Genomic DNA, 21,620 nt, shown 5'->3' with positions numbered 1-21,620 from the left:
TTCTGTTCGTCGCGTGCAGGTCGTCGAAGGTAGGCTGCATGTTCGCGTTGGGCTCGGCTTGGGCCTCGATAGGTCACCCACATCGATCGCGTCGGGCTGGCTGGAGTCAGGAGAAGACAAAGGTCACACCACTCCTCCCCTAGAAGAACTAAGGAGAGAGGATCGCAGCACCGCTCCTCCCTCAGAAGAACCAAGGGGAGAGGATCGCAGCAATTTATACCTTACAGGAACACTCAGTCCCAAGCACCTCGTACTTCATGAAGGTTTCAGTGCTTTCGGAACAAGCACATTAAGAGATGAGCAAGCTCAGGGGCAGCCTCTGGTCATGCCCTATAATGAGAAGATGCAGACCCATCCAAAGGAAGAAGACATAGGGGGCAGACTTACCCTCTTCTACCAAAGATGGGTCGAAGTAACATCGGACAAGTGGGTTCTAACTATCATTCGAGAGGGGTACTACCTGGAATTCTAAAGCATCCCCCCAGACAAATTTATGAGATCACTGTGCCACTCCCACTCCAAGAGACTGGCAGTGGAAACCACACTAGCAAGACTACTCAGCCTGAAGGCAATAGCTCTGGTACTTATGGCTCAACAAAATACTGCAAAAAAAAAAAGAACTGAAACAATTTCCACCACTATAAGTCACTAACCAAAAAGGAAATGTTGTATGAAAAATCTTATATTAAATGCCACTCCCAAGAATTTTTATCAACAATTTTTTTGTTAAGTCTGTAACTGCATCATCAAGCCTGACAGCGTGCTCTCTGTAGTTTCAAAGCGGGAGCCGCCCGGACCTCTAAACATCTGCGGCAGTCATTTTTCTATTTTACTTTTTTTTTATCATTTCTTCTATTTTTTCTTTATATCATGTCTCTTTTATATCACATCTAAAAATTGTATTAACACTTATGGAAATAAACCCCCAGGGTTTGCTTATAAGCCTACGTCTGATGCAAAGATGGTCTCTGTTCCTTTTGTCTAAATATGTTGTGAGACGACGTCCGTCCAGTTATAAGACTATTGGTGGGAATCCTCTGCGTCTACCGCCATACAGGGACCTTCTTCAGCAGGGATCAATCTCCCATGAAGACCCAGCTCAATTCTCTCTTACGGTATGGCCCTTGAGAGGACTAACCTAAAGAAGCGCAGCTACTCAAAAGCCGTGATTGACACCCTGATTCGAGCACGCAAGTTCTCCACATCTCTGTCTTACATACGGATCTGGAGAATATTTGAAGCCTGGTGTGAAGACCGTGCCCTTCTTCCGTGGACAGCCAAGATTCCCAAGATCCTAGAATTCCTACAGGATGGCATGCAAAAAGGGTTGTCTCTCAACTCCCTCAAGGTTCAAGTTGCAGCACTGGTCTGTTTCAGGTCCAAAGTGGAAGACATCAGACTATCAACTCATCCTGATGTGTCTCGCTTCCTGAAAGGAGTCAAACAACTCCAGCCACCACTAAAGTGGCCAGTGCCTCTATGGAACCTCAACCTAGTACTAGACTTCCTAACAGGGGAGTCCTTCAGACCAACAAGCGGTCTGTCCCTACGCCTCTTGAACTTAAAGACAGCTTAGCACATCTCCGAACTTCAAGTATTATCCTGTCGAGAACCGTTCCTCAGGTTCACCCCAGACACCATACAGCTGCATACGGTACCATCCTTCTTTTCGAAAGTGGTTTCCCAGTTCCATATGAACCAGACTATATCCTTACCATCTCCAGATGAACACAAGAATTCAGAAGACTCACGCCTCCTTCGCCACCTGAATGTCGGAGGAATCCTAGTCCGATATCTCAAGAGATCGGAATCTTTGCGCAAAACTGATCACCTGTTCGTCCTTCACAGCGGGAAGAAACAAGGGGAAGTGGCATTGTGGGCAACCATAGCCCGCTGGCTCAAAGAAGTCATTAATGCTGCCTACATAGAGGCAGGAAAACCACTACCTCTACAGTTCAAGGCACATTCTACAAGGGCCCAGGCTGTCTCCTGGGCTGAAACCAGGCTGCTTTCGCCAACCGAGATCTGTCGGGTGGCGACATGGTCCCCCTTACACACCTTCTCCAGGTTCTACCACCTGGATGTCCAGGCCAGGGAGGATACAGCCTTCACAAGAGCTGCACTAAGTGGGCCACGAGTAGCCTCCTACTCGGTAGGGGAGTAGCTTTTGTACATCTCATTGGTCCTGAGTCCATCTGGTTACATGCTAGGAAATGGAGAAATTGCTTACCTGATAATTTCGTTTTCCTTAGTGTAGACAGATGGACTCAGCATCCCGTCCACGGCTGCTCCAGAAATAGAGAACCTTGGATATCAATCTCGAGACTGTACAGGTAAGCCACAGCCTACCTCTATGTTAAGACACTCACAGTTACCTAGGTGTCGGTGTTTATTGTTTCAGTACATCGGCGGTCTCCAGTGCCAAAAAATTTTATATAATCAGTTGAACCAGTTCAAGGTTAATCAAGTATAATCATGTGTAATTAAGTATTAAGCAACATATATCCACACTGGCTTTTTGAAGAGAATACTGAAGAGCTAAGCATGCTGTATAGGTATATGTAGGCTGATGTCAGATTTGAAATCTGACTCCATCTCCCATCTGCTATCAGGCGAGCACAATACCCATTGGTCCTGAGTCAATCTGTCTACACTAAGGAAAATGAAATTATCAGGTAAGTAATTTCTCCATTAGTTTAGTTTATTAAGGTTCTTTATATACTGCACATTAATATCAAAGCAGTTTACAGATAAAGATAACTAATACAGGTAAATACATCAATAAAATAGCAAATAATAAAAATCATCCAAACTCTAGTATTACAAAAACAAAATAAAAAAATTTCAAGATTCATCTTCAAGCACAAGAATGGACAAGTTATTGTATACCAACATTAATTTGTCAATGAAATACAGTATTCTCATGCCTTTTGTCAAATCCCTTTGCTGTTGAGTCTGTGAGATCCCAGCAGCTACGCAGTCATACGTGCACAGTTTATGGATGGGCAACCTCCAAGGAACACTTGATGCTGCAAGACGTGGGGTGTGGCTCTGTACTACAGATCATGCTTCTTTCTATGCCTGGCGTTAACAAATACCATAATAAGCATTAATGTTCGCTGTGTTGAGAGTGGGATCTTAAACTGAGGCCATATTTACACTGAGGACATAAAGGATCCCATGACACTTTTCTGAAGAAATGGGATCCTAATTCTGGTATTATTCTGAATTCCATCACTGGTTGGACAACCTGGCCTTGCAAAATAAACCCTTCCCCCCCCAGTAAGTGCTCAGATAGTCTCAGAAAAATTTGTGCCTCTGTTTATTGGTTGTTTGTCCCTCTTTAAAGACTTCACAGACCTCTAGAAATGTACATATAATGAGGGTAATCTTTGAAAGAATTTATATAGTAAATGTAGCACATACAATTGGAGATCCTAATCTCCAATGTATAAGATTTCTGCTATTTAAAATTGTATATATGTTATAAGGTGCTATTTAATTATTTCAATTTTTTCCAAGTTCCTCATTTTCCTTGTTCTCTGTAAGACACTTGTGTTAAGTCATTGTTAAAGTTTTATGTAAACCAAAGTGATTAGTAACATTGTTACCAGAACCCCGGTATATAAAAAATGTTAATTAAATAAATAAATAAATATAGCAATTTTCAAAAGGCCATTTATGGGCTTAAAGTCCGCTTACTCGCGTAAAATTTACCGACAGTTCAATAGCATATATCATAGTCATTTTCAAAAGCACTCTTACATGTGTAAAACCCAGTTGTAAGCATATAAATCCTTTTGAAAATTACCCCTATTGTGTTTGTGGTTTTTGAAAAGATATTATCCTTTCTAAAGCACAATGAAATAACAGTGAGTGAAATAGGTACTGTGATGTCATTCCTAAAAATAACGAGACTGCTGTATCCTTTTGCTGGAGTTGTTCCTGGCTAACTTTCCCATGGGTTGTTAACCTCTTGTTACTGTTCTCATATGTAACAGGAAATAGGTTGAGACTAAGGAACAAACACCATACTAACATATCAGACACACGCAGTGGTAGCAGTTTATTTAGCTAGCCCTGCCTTCATTCTTATAAAGCCTGAGATTTTCCGTTCCTGATTCCAAAGAAAAACCTTTTTTTTTTTACCCCTCACATTTTTCTGTTCTTCCAAAGATTCAAAGTTGAACTGAATAAGATTTATCTAAAGTAATGTAACGAGGTCAGAGTAAAGTTAAAAGGTGGTAGTACCATGGCCTGGGATTGTGGATTTAAGTATCTGTTTGCTCTTTCTCCACACTTCAAGGCAGGAGTGATGTGCAAGCTTCAAGAGACAGATGATATTGGGCGACTTGAATTAGTCCAGAAGCTGGCAAGAGACAATCGCCGATTTCTGCTGGCAGACAAGAAGGAGTCCAAGAAGACTGAACAAGTAAGACCTTTTCTTCTCTTCCTTCTTTCAGAGCACTTCTAAAAGGCTTTTGAGGGAAGACTAATTAGGTTGCCAATTGCAGTCTGTAACATTAAAAAAAAATTATATTGCAGGATGACTCTACATTCACAGAAGATGCATTTGTAGCGAATTTGAAAATATTGCTAGGTATATTGAAACCGTAGTAGACTCCACAATGGTTATAGCAATTCTGGCTTGTTGCATTGAATTGTATCAACCAGAAGTCATTGTTCATGTAGCTTGTAGTCTGTAGCAGTAAACTCATGGTATTTTGTGATGGAGCTTAAAATACTGTATATTGTTAGTGTGTTTTCACATGTTTGTCTTAAGCATTAAATGGGAGAAAACGGCTTCCAAAACAGTCCATCGATTTAAAACTGGAACATTTTTGCTGATGCATTATATTCTGATATGAATCTTCATGAAGGACCATCTTGTTGACCTGTGTAACAAACACAACTCTACTGTAAGAGCTGTAATACACTGTAGAAGGTAAAATCTGAGTGTGAGTATTTGTCATGGTAAATTGTCAAGCGATATATTAGTCATGGCAAAACAAAACGCATTGGGTACAGTTAGCAGATAAATTGCAAGGTTGGATTATCACAAACAGAGAACAAGTTGCATTTATTTTGGTGACTGACTGGAATAGAATACCAGCTCCTGTTGTACTGCTTCAGGTCTGCTGGGGAGTTTCTTCTTGTTTTCACCAGACTGAGGCTGGTTTAGACGGTGAACAGTTCATTCTTCATGAGTGGGCTTCATTTGTGGAATGCTTTCCGAAGCATTTAAAATTTTGACCATCTTTGACTGTGGTCAGGACACGGCTAAAAATGTAACCTGATGCATATGTGTTACTGTATTTTAATTTATGAAATATTTGTTTTTATAGTTTTTTGTTTGTTGTGTAATGGTCTGCTGGTCTATTGGGGTCCACTTTGTAATCTATTTTTATAGACATAGAGAAATAAAAATATCACACATTTCTAGATTATAATCAGGGAAACAGCGTGTGTAAAAACAATACAAGACAGAGACGTTTGAAGGGAACAGTTAGATAAAAAAGGGGATCTGGTAGACTTCAGTACCAAGTATTTACAAGTCAGTAGCTTCTCCCAGCAGTCTACAGAGTAAAAAAGATATTAGAAGTGGAAAATATCAAGAATCTCAGAAAATAAAGGGCTAGATTTAAGTTTCAGTCAACAATAGGGCTAAAATAAAAGTGCACAGGCCTGCAAGTTAGTTTTCTTGCACTAGTTTGAAACAATGCATCTTCAGCAGAAGGATTTACTTTCCAATGGTTCAGAAAGGGAAAAATTCCACAGAATAAAACTGTGCAAGCAAAATCTGCACAAACCATTGTAAAGCTTTTGCCTAAAAGTTCCATAGTGCTTTTTTGCAGGTAGCTCTGTTTGCACAGGTGTTTGGGTTTTTTTTTTGTGACATTCCTTTCCCTTCCTGAAGCTGCAGGATCAAAGTTGTGCTATTTTAAAAGTGTGCCAGCAAGCTGAATTGCAAACGTTTTGCAGGTTAGTTTGTTCTAATTTTGTCTAAATTAAATCTCACCCATAATATCTAAAATGTATGTAGAATATAAAAAATAATCATAATAAGTCATGAAAAATAGTGGCTGTGATGGATGCCTTTCATTATGATGGTAGCCATAACAACACAAGACACTGCACATGATGTATGTTAAACAAATTTAAAAAATGCTGAAAATTGCCAAGTGTTTTTGTATCATATGAAATCTCTGCTTTTCCTTGTTAAAAATAATCCTGTATAGAACACAGAGCAGCCAATTGTACAGAAAAAACTTTCCAGCAAGTTTCATGAAGGATGGGTTTGACTGGGGAGCTGTTCTGCATTTTTGTGGCGTCTGCGTGTTCACACAAGTTGCATTGTCCGACTTCAGCTAAACTGAAGGAAAGTGACATTCTGCTCTTTCCGCCCCTGAAAGCAGTTATTCAGATGATTATATCACTGGACTGAAAAAAGGCGTTACAATTCCAAATGCCATGCTGCTGGCACAGTGCAGCTTTTCCATCATTGCCGAGCATGGGGGCTCCTCCTCCAGTAGCATGCAAATCTGAAAATGTTCAGGAAATAGAGTCTGTCTATCGCATACAACATTCATTTTTCTCATTTTGATTTGCAACAAAATGAAGCGTGCCTTTTATGAGATGTCATTTTCTGTTCTTCCCATCACTGCAACTAAGGCCATCTATAATGATCTGAGAGCCGTGCAAAGTACAAGAGATGTAAAATTCTATTTTCGACTAAATTTTGCTACTTGTGGTCAAATACCAATATAGTAAGCAAACAAAGATAAAAAAAAAGTGAGACTGCACTTTGAATAATTTAGAACCAGATTCATTGAGTTTCCGCCCACCCCTACCCCCAATAGATACAAACTGCGAAAAAAGCCGTAGAGATCCATATTCAAAAGGTTTATCTAACTAACTTCTGGAGTTAGCTAGACAAATCCTGATATTTTAAACTTTCTCCTTGCTCACTGGCTAAAATTGTTACCGAGACAGAATTTACTTGGATGTAGAGAGGCGTCAATGGGGGAGGGGTCATTCCTGGGGCACAGTTTTACTTTGTCCGAGCAGTGCTGGTAATTAACACTGTCAGGAAAAGTTAAGTCACTTAGGCCTGGATTTATCAAAATGCACTAAATACTGCATGCGATAGAAAAAGGGGCGTGTTTTATGGTAATAGGCAGTTTATCGCAATTTGCACTAATACCTATGCGAAGAGCTAAGTTACCGCAAATTGTACCGCAAATTTGAGATAAGTGCTAGAACGTGGTATTTCCTACATACAACCACTGGGGGGACCATGTTTACTACTAGGGCTACTGAGGAGAGAGAAAGAGAGATTTGTGCAATAATCTCTCAACCTAGCTTGATGGACTCTCTATCTGGGTAACATCAAGCTAGGTTGAGAGAACATTGCACAAATCTCATCTTTGGGTGAGTTTCCTCACTCCGAAGGTCATCAAATCTTCACAAGAGTGCACTGTTATGTTCGTACGTCGCACTCTGAATGTCAAAGTGGCCCCTAACCCCTACACTAATACCTAAACCTCACCTCGAGTAGCTAGGTGGGCCTCCTATAGAGGTATAAATACCTACCTAGTATGAGAGCTTTATAGCTAGGTTCTCTCTCTCTCTCTCTCTCTCTCTCTCTCTCTCTCTCTCTCTCTCTCTCTCTCTCTCTCTCTCTCTCTCTCTCTCTCTCTCTCTCTCTCTCTCTCTCTCTCTCTCAGCCAGCTACATATGTACTTCTTATTAAATCAGGTCTCTAGTTAGTAGTTACACAGTATAATCAGAGCACCATGTGGATATCACACTGATATATGCAAAGCATCCATGTAGTATGAAGGGTGGAGTCACCCTAAAAATAGGGTGAGTTGCTGTATACCATTTAAGAGTAAATTTATAACAAATGCAGCAAGCTATGTCAGAATAAAATAGAATGAAGACCTATGAATAAAGCAAAAGTGGACATTATGGTCCCAAGAAACGGAAAATGATATTTTGAGGAATTGAGCTAATACTGCTGTTTTTAGCAATGAGTACATGTCACCCTCTGCTCCATACAAATGAATGCGCCTGTTATTGGAAGCTTTGTTACAAGTATAATCCCTTGGCCACAAACTCTTGCAGATTCATTGTTTTGTGAATGCAGTGTTATTGTGGAAATGTATTTTTAGGTAATTGTGGTTTTATATTATGTAACTGAATGATTAATGATGATAATTTGCATTGTGTAATCCATCACTGGTTAAAATCTGGCTGACTGATGGAACTTACCTTGCAGCAGCTGCAGTCTAACCTATTGTTAACCAGCTAAAGTTCAAATCGGGAACAATATCTATAAACAGGAGAATTCCAAGAACTAAAAGCCAGATCTTGTTACATTTCCAGGCTCACAAGCGATCCCATGAGCCGGTTCACTCACCCCAGCATCTGCCTCGGCCTCCTGTAGGCGTGACAGGACGCCACTGCTCCTGTAACTTCTGATGCTCCTTAGGCACATGCATGACAGGCGCCTACAAACTTAAATGGTCAATGGCAGGAAAGCCCCATGGACACTGTGGCCTATAAAAGGTGCTTGAGGCTCTGCCTAGATGTCTCAGCAACAGGTTCATCTACTACATAGTGCGTGTTGTTCCATCTGGGCCTCTGCTTCATCCGGGTCCGCCTGCTGATGGTGGGAACCTACAGAGCTCCTCCTCCCTGCAGGTTGTTCATACGTCACACTCTGAATGTCAAAGTGGCCCCTAACCCCTACACTGATGCCTAAACCTCACCTCGAGTAGCTAGATGGGCCTCATACAGAGGTATAAATACCTACTTAGTATGAAGGCCTTATAGCTAGGTGCTCTCTCTCTCTCTCTCTCTCTCTCTCTCTCTCTCTCAGTGGTTGTAGGTAGGAATTACAACAATTCTGGCACTTACCGCAAAGTGTGAAAAAGTTATTGCAGCGAAGCACTAAGATAGCGCACTTTGCAATAAACAGTCTATTGTCATAAAACACACCCCTTTTCCTATTACATGTGATATTTAGTGCATTTTGATAAATCCAGGCCCAAGGAGTGACAGTGGGACTTGAACACTGGTATCCTCATGTATAGCCCACTGCTCACCACTGCTCCTCCACTCAGGCATAGAGTGATTATGGTACAAGATGAAGTAAACCAAGTGGATTTAAATAAAGCACACAGAGGACAGAGCTATGAATGAGATCACACTACCTGTATCATCTGCTAATAAGTAGGTTGTGAATACAAATACAATTAGAAATACAAATACAAATATATATTAAAATGTCTGTATGCAAATGCCAGAAGTCTGAAAAATAAAGATTGGAGAGTTGGAATGCATGGCCCTATATGAGGATATAGACACAATGAGCCCAATTTTATAGCATAGTGCTTAGACCTGAAAAGAGGCGGACTTCAGCCATAATTTTCAAAGCAGGCTTGATTGCTTAAGTCTGCTTTAACAATTTGCAAGTATGTGTGAACTGTTGTGCAGCATAAACATGCACACCTACAGTGGATTGAGAGCAGGTATAAATGTTCAGGAATATATTTACATGCATACTTTTGAATTTAGAAAGCAAAAGCGGAAATTGTTTCCCACCCTAACTCTGCTTCTGGGAAAGCCTCTTTCAAGTCTGCATAAAAATATGCATGAAATTGTTCTGCATGTACTTTTATGTGTAAACCCTGTAGTAACTTTTGTAGGGCTTACATAATTGGTAAAATGGCACTTTTCACATGTATATGCTTTTGAAAAGTTACTCAAATAGGTATCTTAAATGCATGGTGGAAGGAGGATACATTGGGATATTGTGATATCAATGTATAAATTATATTGACATGACAGGCCAGATCAAATTGGTAGAGGGGTGATACTATATGTAAAAGATGACATAGAAGCAAGCAGGATAAAAGTCCAGTAAGAAACAAAATTCATTGTGGAATCATTATGGATAGAAATTCCATGTATGATGAGTAAGAGTATAGCAATGGGCATATACAACCATCCACCTGACCTGGACAGTGAAACAAACTGCAAAATGCTAGCAGAAATTAGATAAGCAAATAAAACTGGCAACAACCCCTACAATATATTGATTAGGTCAATATTTCATTAGGACATGCTAGAGAGATTAAGTTTCTAGATGCCATAAATAACTGCTGCATAGAGTAATTAGTCCTAGAACTGATGAGGAGGGAGCTCCTTTAGATCTAGTCCTCAGTGGCACATTAGACTTGGTGCAAGGAGTTACTGTTGTGGGGCTGTTTAGCAGTAGTGATCATAATGCAATTAAATTTGACAATTACTGGAGGTAGGGCATTAAGTAAAACCTTTGCAGTAGCATTGAACTTTAAGAAGGGATATTCTGATAGATCAAGGAAATTGGTTAGAAAGAAACTGAAAGGATCAGTTCCCAAAATTAAAAATTTGCATTAAGTGTTTGCATGACAGCTCCGACCGTTGAAAGGCACCCTGCCACTGGCGCCCTCGAACTGGTAGCCCACCCACCACCTTTGGGCGCCCTGCAGCACTTCTCTATCGCCATGGGAAAAGAATTGAAGAAAAACTTATACCTGAAACTGAAAAAGAAAAAAAAAAAAAAGAGAACTGCAGTGTGAGGGAGAGACCCGATCGGAAGCCCCTCCCCCCCTGACGTCACCAGGGACAGCTCCGACCGTTGAAAGGTGCCATGCCACCAGGCGCCGCGCGCCGTGCGTCACGCGCTGAAGGGGCGCGACAAAGGGGCCCTCCCCTTTGTGCACCCCTTCGTGCAACCGATAGTGCAAATGCTAGTTAATATCTTTGCAATGGAATATCTCTCCTTTGTTTAATATACTTCCTATTATCCCTTTTTGCTCAATTGTTAAAAATCATGCATTTTGAGCTTTTATAAACCGTTGTGATGGCTTTTCCAAATGACAGTATATAAAAGCCATCACTAAATAAATAAATAAATAAATAAATAAAATAATATATTGGAAGCCCAGATAAAATGTATTCCATGCATTGAAAAAGGTCAAAGATAGACCAAACGACTGACAGCATGATTTAATGGTGAAATGAAAGAGGCAATTAAAGCCAAATGGACACTTTCAAAAACTGGAAAGCAGACCTTAATAAGGAAACTAGACAAGTGCATTAGATGAAAAACAGTAGTGAGAAGGGTCAAGAAAGAATTTGAGAAGAAGCCTGATATAGAGGCAGAAACAATAATAAAAACATTTTTAAGTACATTCAGAGGAAAACGCATGTGAGAGAGTCAGTTGGGCCACTAGATAGTCAAGAGGTAAAAAAGGGTGCTCAGAGAGTACAAGGAAATAGCAGAAAAGCTGAATGAATTATTTACCTTGCTTTTTACTGATGAGGATGTTGGGGACATACCCACACCAAAAACATTCTTGATGATGATGATTCTCAGCAACTAAAGCAAATCTCTGTGATAATGAAAGATGTAATAGATCAAACTGACAAACACAAGAGTAACAAATCAAAACCAGATGGCATTCACCCCAGAGTTTTGAAAGAACTCAAACATGAAATTGCAACCCTTTTACTAGTAATCTGTAACCTATCATTTAAAACAGCCACAGTTCCTTAAATTGGAGGATGGCTAATGTAACACCAGTTTTTAAAAATGGTTCCAGGAGTAATCCAGGAAACTATAGACTGATGATTCTGATGCTGGTGCTGGGCAGAATGGTAGAAGCTATTCTTAAAAACAAAATTACTGGTTGTATAGATAGACATAACTTAATGAGGAAGAGTCAACATGGGTTTAGGAAAGAGATGTCTTGATTTACACCTTTTTGACATGTAGATAAAGGTAAGCCTGTTGATATAGTGTATTTGGACTTCTTGGGAAATGAAAAAAGCGTGCGATAGGAGGTAGCGTCCTTTTTTGGATTGGTAACCAGTTAAAAGTCAGAGAGGGTAGGATTAAATGGTCAGTTTTCCAAATGGAGAAAGGTCATTAGTGAAGTACCACAGACCTAGGTTGTTTAAAATATCAATAACTGTTCTGGAAAAGGGAATGAGTGAGGTGATCAGATTTCTAGATGACACAATATTATTCAAAGTTGTAAGCAGCAGGAAATTGTAAGGAACTGTAGACAGACCCTGTGAGACTATGAGAATGGGCATATGAACAGCAGATGAAATTTTATGTGGAAAAGTGCAAAGTAATGCACACAGGGAAGAATAATTCCCTGATATACAATGCTGGGTTCCATATTGGGTGTCAACACCCAGGAAAAGGACCTTGGAGTCCTTGTGGTTAATATATTGAAATCCTCAGGTCAATGTGTTCCTAAGGTCAGTGATGAGAAAAGCAAATAGCATGTTAGGAATGATCCAAAAAGGAATGGAAAATAAAACAGAGAATATCATAATGCCTCCTTATTGCATCATGGCATGAACACACCTTGAATAGTGTGCGCAGTTCTGGTCGCCTCATCTCACAAAATACATTGCAGAACTAGAAAAAAATACACAGAGAAGGACTGTAAAAATAATAAAGGAGGTGGAACAGTTCCCTCATGAAGAGAGGCTATACAGGTTAGGGCTCCACTTTAGAAAAGAGATGGCTGAAAGGGGACATGATAAAAGTTTATGAAATCCTAAGTGGGGAGAATGGGTAAACAAAGGACAGCTTTTTAACCTATCAAATATTATTAAAATAAGGGGATACGCCATGAAACTTAACAACCAGCAGATTTAAAACAAATTGTATATAGAACTTCTTCACCAAGGGGCCGATTTTAAAAGCCTGGAGCGCACAAATCCCAGGAGATACGCGCATGGCCGGGCCGCACGCGCGCTGTGCGCATTTCCAGAGCAGCCCAGCCACAGTATGCGCAGAAGTCAGGCTTTCTTAAAAGGGGTGGGCCGGGGGTGGGCCAGGGGTAGTGTCTGGGTGAGAAGGGAGTGGAGGCCTGACGGGACAGAGACGTTAGGTGCTGTCACTTCAGTTCTGGAGAGGAAGTAAGTTAAAAAGAAAAAAAACAATTTGATTAATAAGGTGGGGAGTTAGGCGTTGGGGCGGAGAGGGGAAAAGTGAGGAAGGGTAGTTAGGGGGTTAGGGAAGTTCCCTCCCAGTTGCTCCTTTATTGGAATGGACTGGGAGGGAACTAGGGTTGGCCCTGTCCCATTGTCACGAGTTTCTACAAAAATTCCCCCCCCCCCCTTGCACTCACAGGTGGGCACCCGCGCGCACATTCGTGTACCGATATAAAATTGGGCGCACATGTACGCACAGGTATCGGATTTTATAATATGCGCTCGTCCTTTTTAAAATTTACCCGGAAACACACAATCAAGCTGTGGAATCTGTTTCCAAAAGACTCAGTTAAAGTGACTGGCACAGCAGTGTTTTAAAGAGGTTTGGACAAGTTCCTGGAGGTAAAGTCCATAAAACGTTATTAGCCAGGTAGACTAGGGAAGGCCATTGCTATCCCTGGGAATATGTAACAAGAAATAGATCTACTTTTTGGAAACTGTAAGGTATCTGTGACCCAGGCTGGCCAACTTCAGAGACAGGATGCTGGGCTCAGTGGGCATAGGTCTGATCCAGCATATACTCCTGGGGGAATTCTGTGCAAAAAAATTAAAGATTCTGCGCACAGAAACTTAAGAATCTGCAAAATTCTGCAAACTTTATATTGGTCAAAATAACACAATTTACATGACAGTCTTTAAGTAATTACATTTTTAATTAATACAGAAAAAATGTATTACTTAGAGATGCAGAATTTTAAATATTTTGAGCAGAATTTCCCTAGAAATTCACTGTAAGAGTGTCCCTTCCACTCGCTCTCCCTTCTCCCCTGGTCACTTTGCCCTCTCAGGCCCCAACTTTTCCACCTGCCAGTATCTCTCCCCTCCACCTCTAGACTCAACCCCTTCCACTCTATCACCAGACCCAGAGTTCGACCCCGTTCTCAGTACTGCCCCTCACACAGGCTCCCTCTCTCACACACACACGCTCCCTTTCTCTAGTATACATACACACACCCTCATACAGGCTCCCTCAGTCTCTCACACATACTCATCCCCTCATACAGGCTCCCTCAGTCTCTCGCGCACACACACATCACCTCATACAGGGCCCTCTCTCTTGCATACACACCCTCACAAGCTCCCTTTCTCTCTCACACATACACCCTCACACAGGCTACCTATGTTTCTCTCTCATGCACCCCTTCACACAGGCTCTGTCTCACACATACACATGCTAGCACCCTCACATACACACGCACCCAATCTCTCATACACATACACACGCCTTCACAATCTCCTCATATAGACTCCCTCTTTCTGGCACCCACATTCAAGCATCCCCCCCCCTCATCTCCCATGCTCTCTCTTACCCCCTGCTCTCTCACCCCCTGCTCTCTCTCACACCCTCCCCTCCCTTACCCTCCCCTCTCCTCTCACTGCTCTCTCACTTTCCCCTCTCACCCCCTCTCCTCTCCTCTCTCACTCTCCCCTCTCCTCTCCCCTTTGCCACACACACACATTCACTCTCACCAGGACCTTCATTTTTGCCATGAGCAGAACGCACTCTGTTCGCAGTACACAAGGGCCTTCATTTTCTCTGCGAACGGCGCACGTCCCACGGCACCGGAGACCTTCATTTACCCCGTGAATGGCATATGTCCCGCGGCACCTGGGGCCTTCATTTTTGCTGCGAACGGTGTGCCGGGGCCTTCATCTTTGCGTACTCAGTTCGCGGCATACTAGGGTCTCCTCTGCCATTTTCTGCGCAGAATTGCCAAATTCTGTGAAGAAAATGGCAATTCTGCACAGGGGAGGAATTCTACGCAAATTCTGCGCTCCGCAGTAGCACAGAATTCTCCCAGGACTAAGCATAGCATATCTTATGTTTTTATGACTTGCTTCACTTTGAAACAATTCAGAGGTTTTAGGGAAAATTCCTTGTAGGGTAACATCTTGGTGCCCTCAATAAGAAGGAGAAAGTGACTTATTACTCCACATTCCCCCCCCCCCCCCCTCTCCTGATCACCAACTGAGAAGAAAATTTATGCAAAAAGCAGATGGGGGTCCAGGATGCCTTCAGCATCCCTGAAGGAAGGGATAACGCCATAAATTCAAAAGAAGAAAGTGTTGCCCTGAAGAGCTTCCAAGGAAAAAGACTAAACTCTCGCTGGGTCATAGAAACATAGCAACAGAAACATGATGATAGAAAAAGACCATATGACCTATCCTAGTTTGCACAACGAGTGAGGGAAAAAGGGGATAGACTCAGGAGTAATCAAAGGAAATATTTTGTTACAGAAAGAGTAATCGATGCATGGAACAGCCTTCCCATGGAGACAAAGGCAGTATCTGAATTCAAGAAAGCATGGAATAAGCACAGGGGATCTCTGAGGGATTGACAGGGACTCTAGAGATGAGCAGATGGTGTGGGTGCGCAAACTAGATAGGCCATATGGTCTTTTTCTATCATCATGTTTCTGTTGCTATGTTTCTGTGACCCAGCGAGAGATTAGTCTTTTTCCTTGGAAGCTCTTCAAGACATTTAAATATCTCCCGTATTCCATCTTTCCTCTAGAGTATAAGTGTTTAGATCTTTTCTTCTGTCCCCATATACTTTAGAACGAATACTATTAACCATTTTAGTAACTGCTCTCTGGAAGGACTCCATCCGGTTAATATGCTTTTGAAGGTGTCGTCTCCAGAATTGTACATAATTCTGCTGAATGGACCTCTGCTTAAACAAGACCCCGGGATGAGATAGAAATTTGAACATGTTGGGTCTCATCATGTGAGGGAGGTACGCACACAGTAAGTGCACTTGGATACAGTCTCTTGGTTTTCCTGTCTGGAACCCCCTTGGGTTTAGGCAATTGGAAAGGGCCCGCAAATTCTTTTGTCCAGGGTTTAGTCTAGTTTTCCCATTTTTGTCAATTTGGTGGGAATCCGCTCTCTCAACTGCCAAGAGGAGGAACAAATATATGGCATTTCACTGGAAGTGAATCGTGCCACCTCCTTCTGCCCAGTCCGTTTCTTCATAATGTTTTGGGTTTTAATAAACTTTTATTTGGTCCTTGTTTGAAGTGTGGCCTTAGTGGGGTAGAGATTTGCATATACTGCTTGCCCTTTGGAATCAGCCCACACCAAGTGCTGCAAGTTTAAATTCTTGAATTCACAGCCCCACCTCTGGGTGGTGAGAGGGAAATCCTGGGGAAGAGATCAGCTAGGCTAGTATAAACTTCCTGACCAGTGCCTTAAAATTAGCACATAAAAATAATTTTAAAATGAGTTTTATATTATCATTGCTAGCATCGAAAGTTACTATTATTTTGCATCTCCACTGCTTTCATTATACTGGTGGAATGCCATTAGTAAGATAAGGATCTTTGGTGAATCAGAACATTTATTTTAATGAATTTAAATATTTCTTTTTATGCTCCCAAAATTCTCAGATTTCCATATTTTGGCCATTTAGTCCTCTTTTAGTGACCACTGTGAATGAGGGATCTCTGTGTGGGCATCCCACTCCTTGCTCATTACTTTTATAGTAGTACCTAAGTTCCTATGTCTGGCAATATATAGTTATGGGTGAAGAATATTTGTCATACTAAAATCCTTGTGATTGCGCTATGCCTTGATTGTTTCACAAGCTATTGGCATCCAGTGGATTTTAAATTTACAGATAGCTTTATCCTCACTGGTAGATGGCAAGGAAGAACTAGCCTGCTGAGAGCCTGCAGTCTGCATCCTGTGCTTTAAGTAATTTTAATCAAAATCACAAACTTTGGGGGTCATTCACTAAAGCTTTATAGCGTGTGTTAGGGCCCTAACGCACGTGATAAGGCCATATCGCATGGGAAAAGGGCCTTTTCGCATGCGATACAATGCAAATTAGGGGGAGGGGAGGAGTCAGGGCGGGGAGGGAGGGGTCAGCGGTGTCTTCGCTGCTGGCGAAAACGTTACCAACGTTATCGTCGGCAGTAGCGCGCCGAATAGCACCACCTTTCACGGTGAGGCTATTCGGGGTGAAAGCAGGCAGCAAAGACACCACAGTGGTGCGAAGCCTGTGGGCTTTCACAGGCCCACACCCCTTCACCTCCCCGCCCCCCCATTTTCGCTGGATTCATCATTCAGCGATGAATGATGAATCCAGGCCTTTGTGACCACAGTTTGTCATGGAAATTAATTTAAAGTAACACTCGGTGCAGAAGCTATCGGTATCAGTGCAGTTGCTGAATTTTTAAATGAAGTAAGTAGCATTATGTTTGATTTTATTTTATGTTAGGCCACATATCTGATCTGAACCTTTTAAACATCATTAAAACGTCCTTCCATTAAAACGTTTAGTAAAAGATAAGTGCTCGCTGATTTCCTGAAGTGAGAGATCCATTCTTGTCCAGTAGCTCGTTATTGGTCTGTTCCTTTGACATCTTTTTCAACTGCTGCATGTTTATGTTTCATGTTAACGGGAGGGTGGGCTGATTGTTTGCAGTCCTCTTGTGTTTTTGAAGAGGCTTCTACAGTATAGCTCTGGCAGTAGTTTGTAAGGAAGTTTGGCCTGTGTACTGGTAGGCAGGAAGGAAGGTGACTAATAGCTCTGCACATCTGGCCTGTTAGGTTTTTGAATACCATCCTGGATCCTGACTCTTGCGTCATGGGACAGCTGCACCTCTTCCCCTTTTGTAGCCTTCAAGACTCCACTCCCTTTCCCCTGCAGAGTGAGCTATTTCTAAAAAGACACAATCTACTTGAAAGACGGTATTTGGGTGACAGAGGTAGAATGAGTCCCAGAAATAGATATTCGGTTGCTTCTACAATCTCAATTTATCCCTTCCCCCATGGCTTTTATTAAAAAGAGTAGCCTAAGGTGCCTACTTAACTAAACTGTCATAATCCTGACACATTAGTTCACATTATTAGGCAATTTATTTTGTGTGTTAAGATGGCAGCGTTAACATGCTATTTAATAACACATGAGATGCAAAGGGACATGTACAAAAAAAGAATGCACAAGCATTCCCATTACGTGTGTAAAACAAAGTTTTCACATAAAGACAGAACATGATGGCAGATAAAGACCATATTTATTTATTTAAAAGATATGTGGCTTGCATGCTCCAGTTTGCCCACCTGCTCAGTTTAAATAATCCTGTCTTCTTCCTCAGAATAGAGACATAGAACATAACAGTAGATAAATACCTTATGTGTGTTGTATTATTTAGTGCACTTGCATGTGTAATTTCAACACACGCTATTTGTTGAGCATGCTCAGTGAAGGCAATCACGGGTCAAAAACCTCTCAATATTTTTATTAATGTTCTTTAAAATTCCTTATCCTTTCATCCAATTTGTAAAATATCTTTCTTCTTTATGTATTAAATATCCACAAATAAAAGGCAAATTATTTTTTTTCATGCATCTAACAAAATTGTTTCTTGAAAATCTGAACCATTTTCCTCCCCTCCCCAGAAAAAGACCACAGAGGGCGTGGCATGGGGGGGGGGGGGGTTGCAGGAGAGCAGTGTTCAAGACTGCAGGGGCAGTGGCTGGGGCAGGGTGGGGCTGGGAAACTGCAGTGCCAGCAACAAGAGCGACTGCAGGGGAAGTTGGAAAGTCTGAATCTAAGGAGCTACTGTTGCAACAGATATTCAATGTTTTGTGGGTCTCTCTAGAAAAGTAACACCTCCTTTTGTAGAGTGGGCTTTCTTTTTTTTTTTTCAAGTGAACAGGTTTCCTGCCATGATTTTGCTGGGGTTCAAAGGGCATGCTGACATCGTAGCTTGTACTGTTGTATTGAATGCAACTGCATTGTCTTTTGCTGCCTATGAGAGTTAATATTTCCTGTATCTGAGAGTTTTGAAATCTTTTAAGTAAAGCATTTTTCATTCCACAGAAAATAATGGGAGCTATATGGGCAAAAGGAGGCCAGCTATCCATACTCAAGGAGCTCTTAGATAGAGTTAAATATATTTAAGGTAGGGGCCTCCGTGAGGTATGTAAAAGCCATCAAGCTAGGTGATGGTGGTGGTAGCAAAGGCAGGATAATCGAGGCGGATTTACCAAATGGACAGAGTAGGCAAGTGCGTATGGGCAGCCACCTTGCCTGTGTGAGTCCCTTGTTTTATATAATCATTTATGACATCCCACCACTATGGGATAAATGGTGCATCGGGGCAGAAGTTGGAGGAGACAGCAAGAGCAGCTGGGGGTATAAATCCACCGCTAGTGATTGGAAAATGTAGGTGGGCTTTGCTTCCTGAATGTCCAAATTATCTTTATTTGCACTCTTGTCAGAAACTTTTGGGGTCTTTCAAAACCCACCAAATAATGGCCAACTGTTGCCTTTAAGGACAGATGTTCATGAAAACCTGATATTTGACTGCTCTTCATCTCCTGCAAGCCCCAATCGCTGAGAGTGAATCAAACCCCTTGTGAATTAAGATAAAAGGCTGAGTTAAAATGATAAAACAACTTCAAGTCTGTAAAGTAAAGGAAATCAAACATGAAACCTACTGAGAGGATACTGATAGTTCTACCCAGTGACAACACCGTTTCATTCCTGTCTGCTGAAAGACTTGAAAAAGGAACATGTAGGTGGCACAGGAACTGCTGTCATGGATAGAACATTAATTCTGGGACAGTACTGTCACTATTACAGTAACATGGTAAATGACAGCAGATAAATACCAAAATTGTCCATGCACTCAGCCCAGCAAACTGTTCGGGGTTGTAACTACCTCTTTATTTATTTATTTATTTTTAATTTTTATATACCGAAGTTCTTGTAGGGACTACAAATCACTCCGGTTTACATACAACGAAGAACTGCTCAACAAAGAGCGGAGCTTTACATGGAACCGTATAACATATGGAACAGTATAACTGGTTGACAATTTAACATAGTGCTAAATAAAGTAATAATATTTTAACTGGTAATAAATAAAGAAATATAATATTTTATATAAGAAGTATAACTATTTAACGTAGCAATAAATATAAATATAAGCAGTGCCTAATATATATATGAAATAAAGTGAATTTTTGAGCTCAAAGATAATTGTCCAGTTGCAGATTCTTAAAAATAGTACTTGATACAGCGACCATGGTTAAGGGATACCTGGTAATTAGGAAGTCTGTCAGTCACAGTAAGTTTGTCAGTAATTAGGAAGTCTGTCAGTCACAGTAAGATTAAGCGTCTGGGAAAGCTTGTTGGAAGAGAAAAGTCTTCAGTCTTTTTTTGAATTCTTGATGACTGGGTTCTAGTCTAAGATCTGGGGGAAGCGTGTTCCACTGATGTGGGCCTGCTGAAGATAGCGCTCGTTTGCTCAATGATGATTTTATTTGTGGAGCATGCAGTGTTCCTCTGTATGCGCTTCTGATTGGTCTGGAGGACGTGTGCGGTTGGATTTGAGAGCTTAATGTGATGGGGGCTAATTTGTTTGTCGCTTTGTGGATGATAGTGAGTACCTTATAGAGTATCCTTTGTTTAATGGGGAGCCAATGTAAGTTCCGAAGGATTGGGGTGATATGATCTATTTTGTTAGTGCTAGTTAGAATTCTAGCCGCTGAATTCTGAACCATCTGTAATGGTTTGATAGTGTTGGCGGGAATACCTAGTAGCAGGGAGTTGCAGTAGTCGAGCTTGGAAAGAATGATGCATTGTAGTACTAGCCTGAAGTCGGAGAAGTGAAGGAGGGGTTTAAGTTTTTTGAGGACTTGCAGTTTGTAAAAGCAGTCCTTTGTGGTATTGTTTACGAACCTTTTTAGGTTTAGATGATTATCTAGCCATGCTCCAAGGTCTCTGACTTCAGATGAGAACGAGTTGTTTGTGTTTGGTAGAGAAAGGCTGGAAGAGATTGTGCGTGGATCTTGGGAGACAATGAGCATTTCGGTTTTATTAGCATTCAATACTAAGTTGAGGCTTGAGAGTAAGTTTTTGATGGGCTGTAGGCATTCGTTCCAGTACGTGATGGTTTTTTGAAGGGATTCTGTGATCGGAAGGAGGATTTGTATGTCGTCTGCATAGAGGTAATGGGTAAGCTTAAGGTTTGAGAGTAGATGGCAGAGAGGGAGGAGGTAGATATTGAAGAGGGTGGGTGAAAGTGATGATCCTTGTGGGACTCCTTGCTCTGTCAGGATTGGATGCGATTCTTTGTTGTTTATCCTTACTTTGTAGAATCTGTTGCTTAAGAAGGAATGGAACCATCTAAGGGTTGTGCCTTTGATACCTATGTTGGCTAGTTGGTCTATTAGAGTAGAGTGCTTTACCGTATCAAATGCAGCGGAAAGATCCAGAAGAATGAGCAGGTAAGATTGTTTATTCTCCAGATTAATGAGGATTGTGTCAGTGAGAGATAGTAAGAGTGATTCGGTGTTTAGGCGTTTTCGGAATCCATATTGAGCTGGGGATAGAATGTTATGATCTTCCAAATAATCTGACAGTTGCTTGTTGACAATTTTTTCCATCAGTTTGGCGATAAGTGGTAAGTTTGCGATGGGTCTAAAATTAGCTGGGTCTGATGGGCAAGCGTTTGGTTTCTTTAGTAATGGTTTCAGTATTGCCAATTTTAACTGGTTAGGAACTAAACCTTGAGAAAGGGATGTGTTGATAATTTCTG

General features: G+C 41.3%; 1 protein-coding gene across 3 annotated transcripts in view; it reads left to right on the top strand.

Annotated features, from left to right (window-relative positions):
- RAPGEF5 (Rap guanine nucleotide exchange factor 5) overlaps positions 1 to 21,620 on the top strand; it is a 490,380-nt gene that overhangs the window by 241,449 nt on the left and 227,311 nt on the right. For all 3 annotated transcript variants that reach the window (XM_029589067.1, XM_029589066.1, XM_029589068.1), the window contains exon 9: positions 4,307 to 4,432. In XM_029589067.1, the coding sequence (XP_029444927.1) occupies positions 4,307 to 4,432 (126 nt within the window). The remainder of the gene's footprint in view (positions 1 to 4,306; positions 4,433 to 21,620) is intronic.

This window comes from Rhinatrema bivittatum, chromosome 2 (genome assembly GCF_901001135.1).
Source record: "Rhinatrema bivittatum chromosome 2, aRhiBiv1.1, whole genome shotgun sequence".
Taxonomy (NCBI): domain Eukaryota; kingdom Metazoa; phylum Chordata; class Amphibia; order Gymnophiona; family Rhinatrematidae; genus Rhinatrema; species Rhinatrema bivittatum.
Note: the sequence above shows the minus strand (reverse complement) of the source record. Positions and strands in the feature narration are given on the sequence as shown.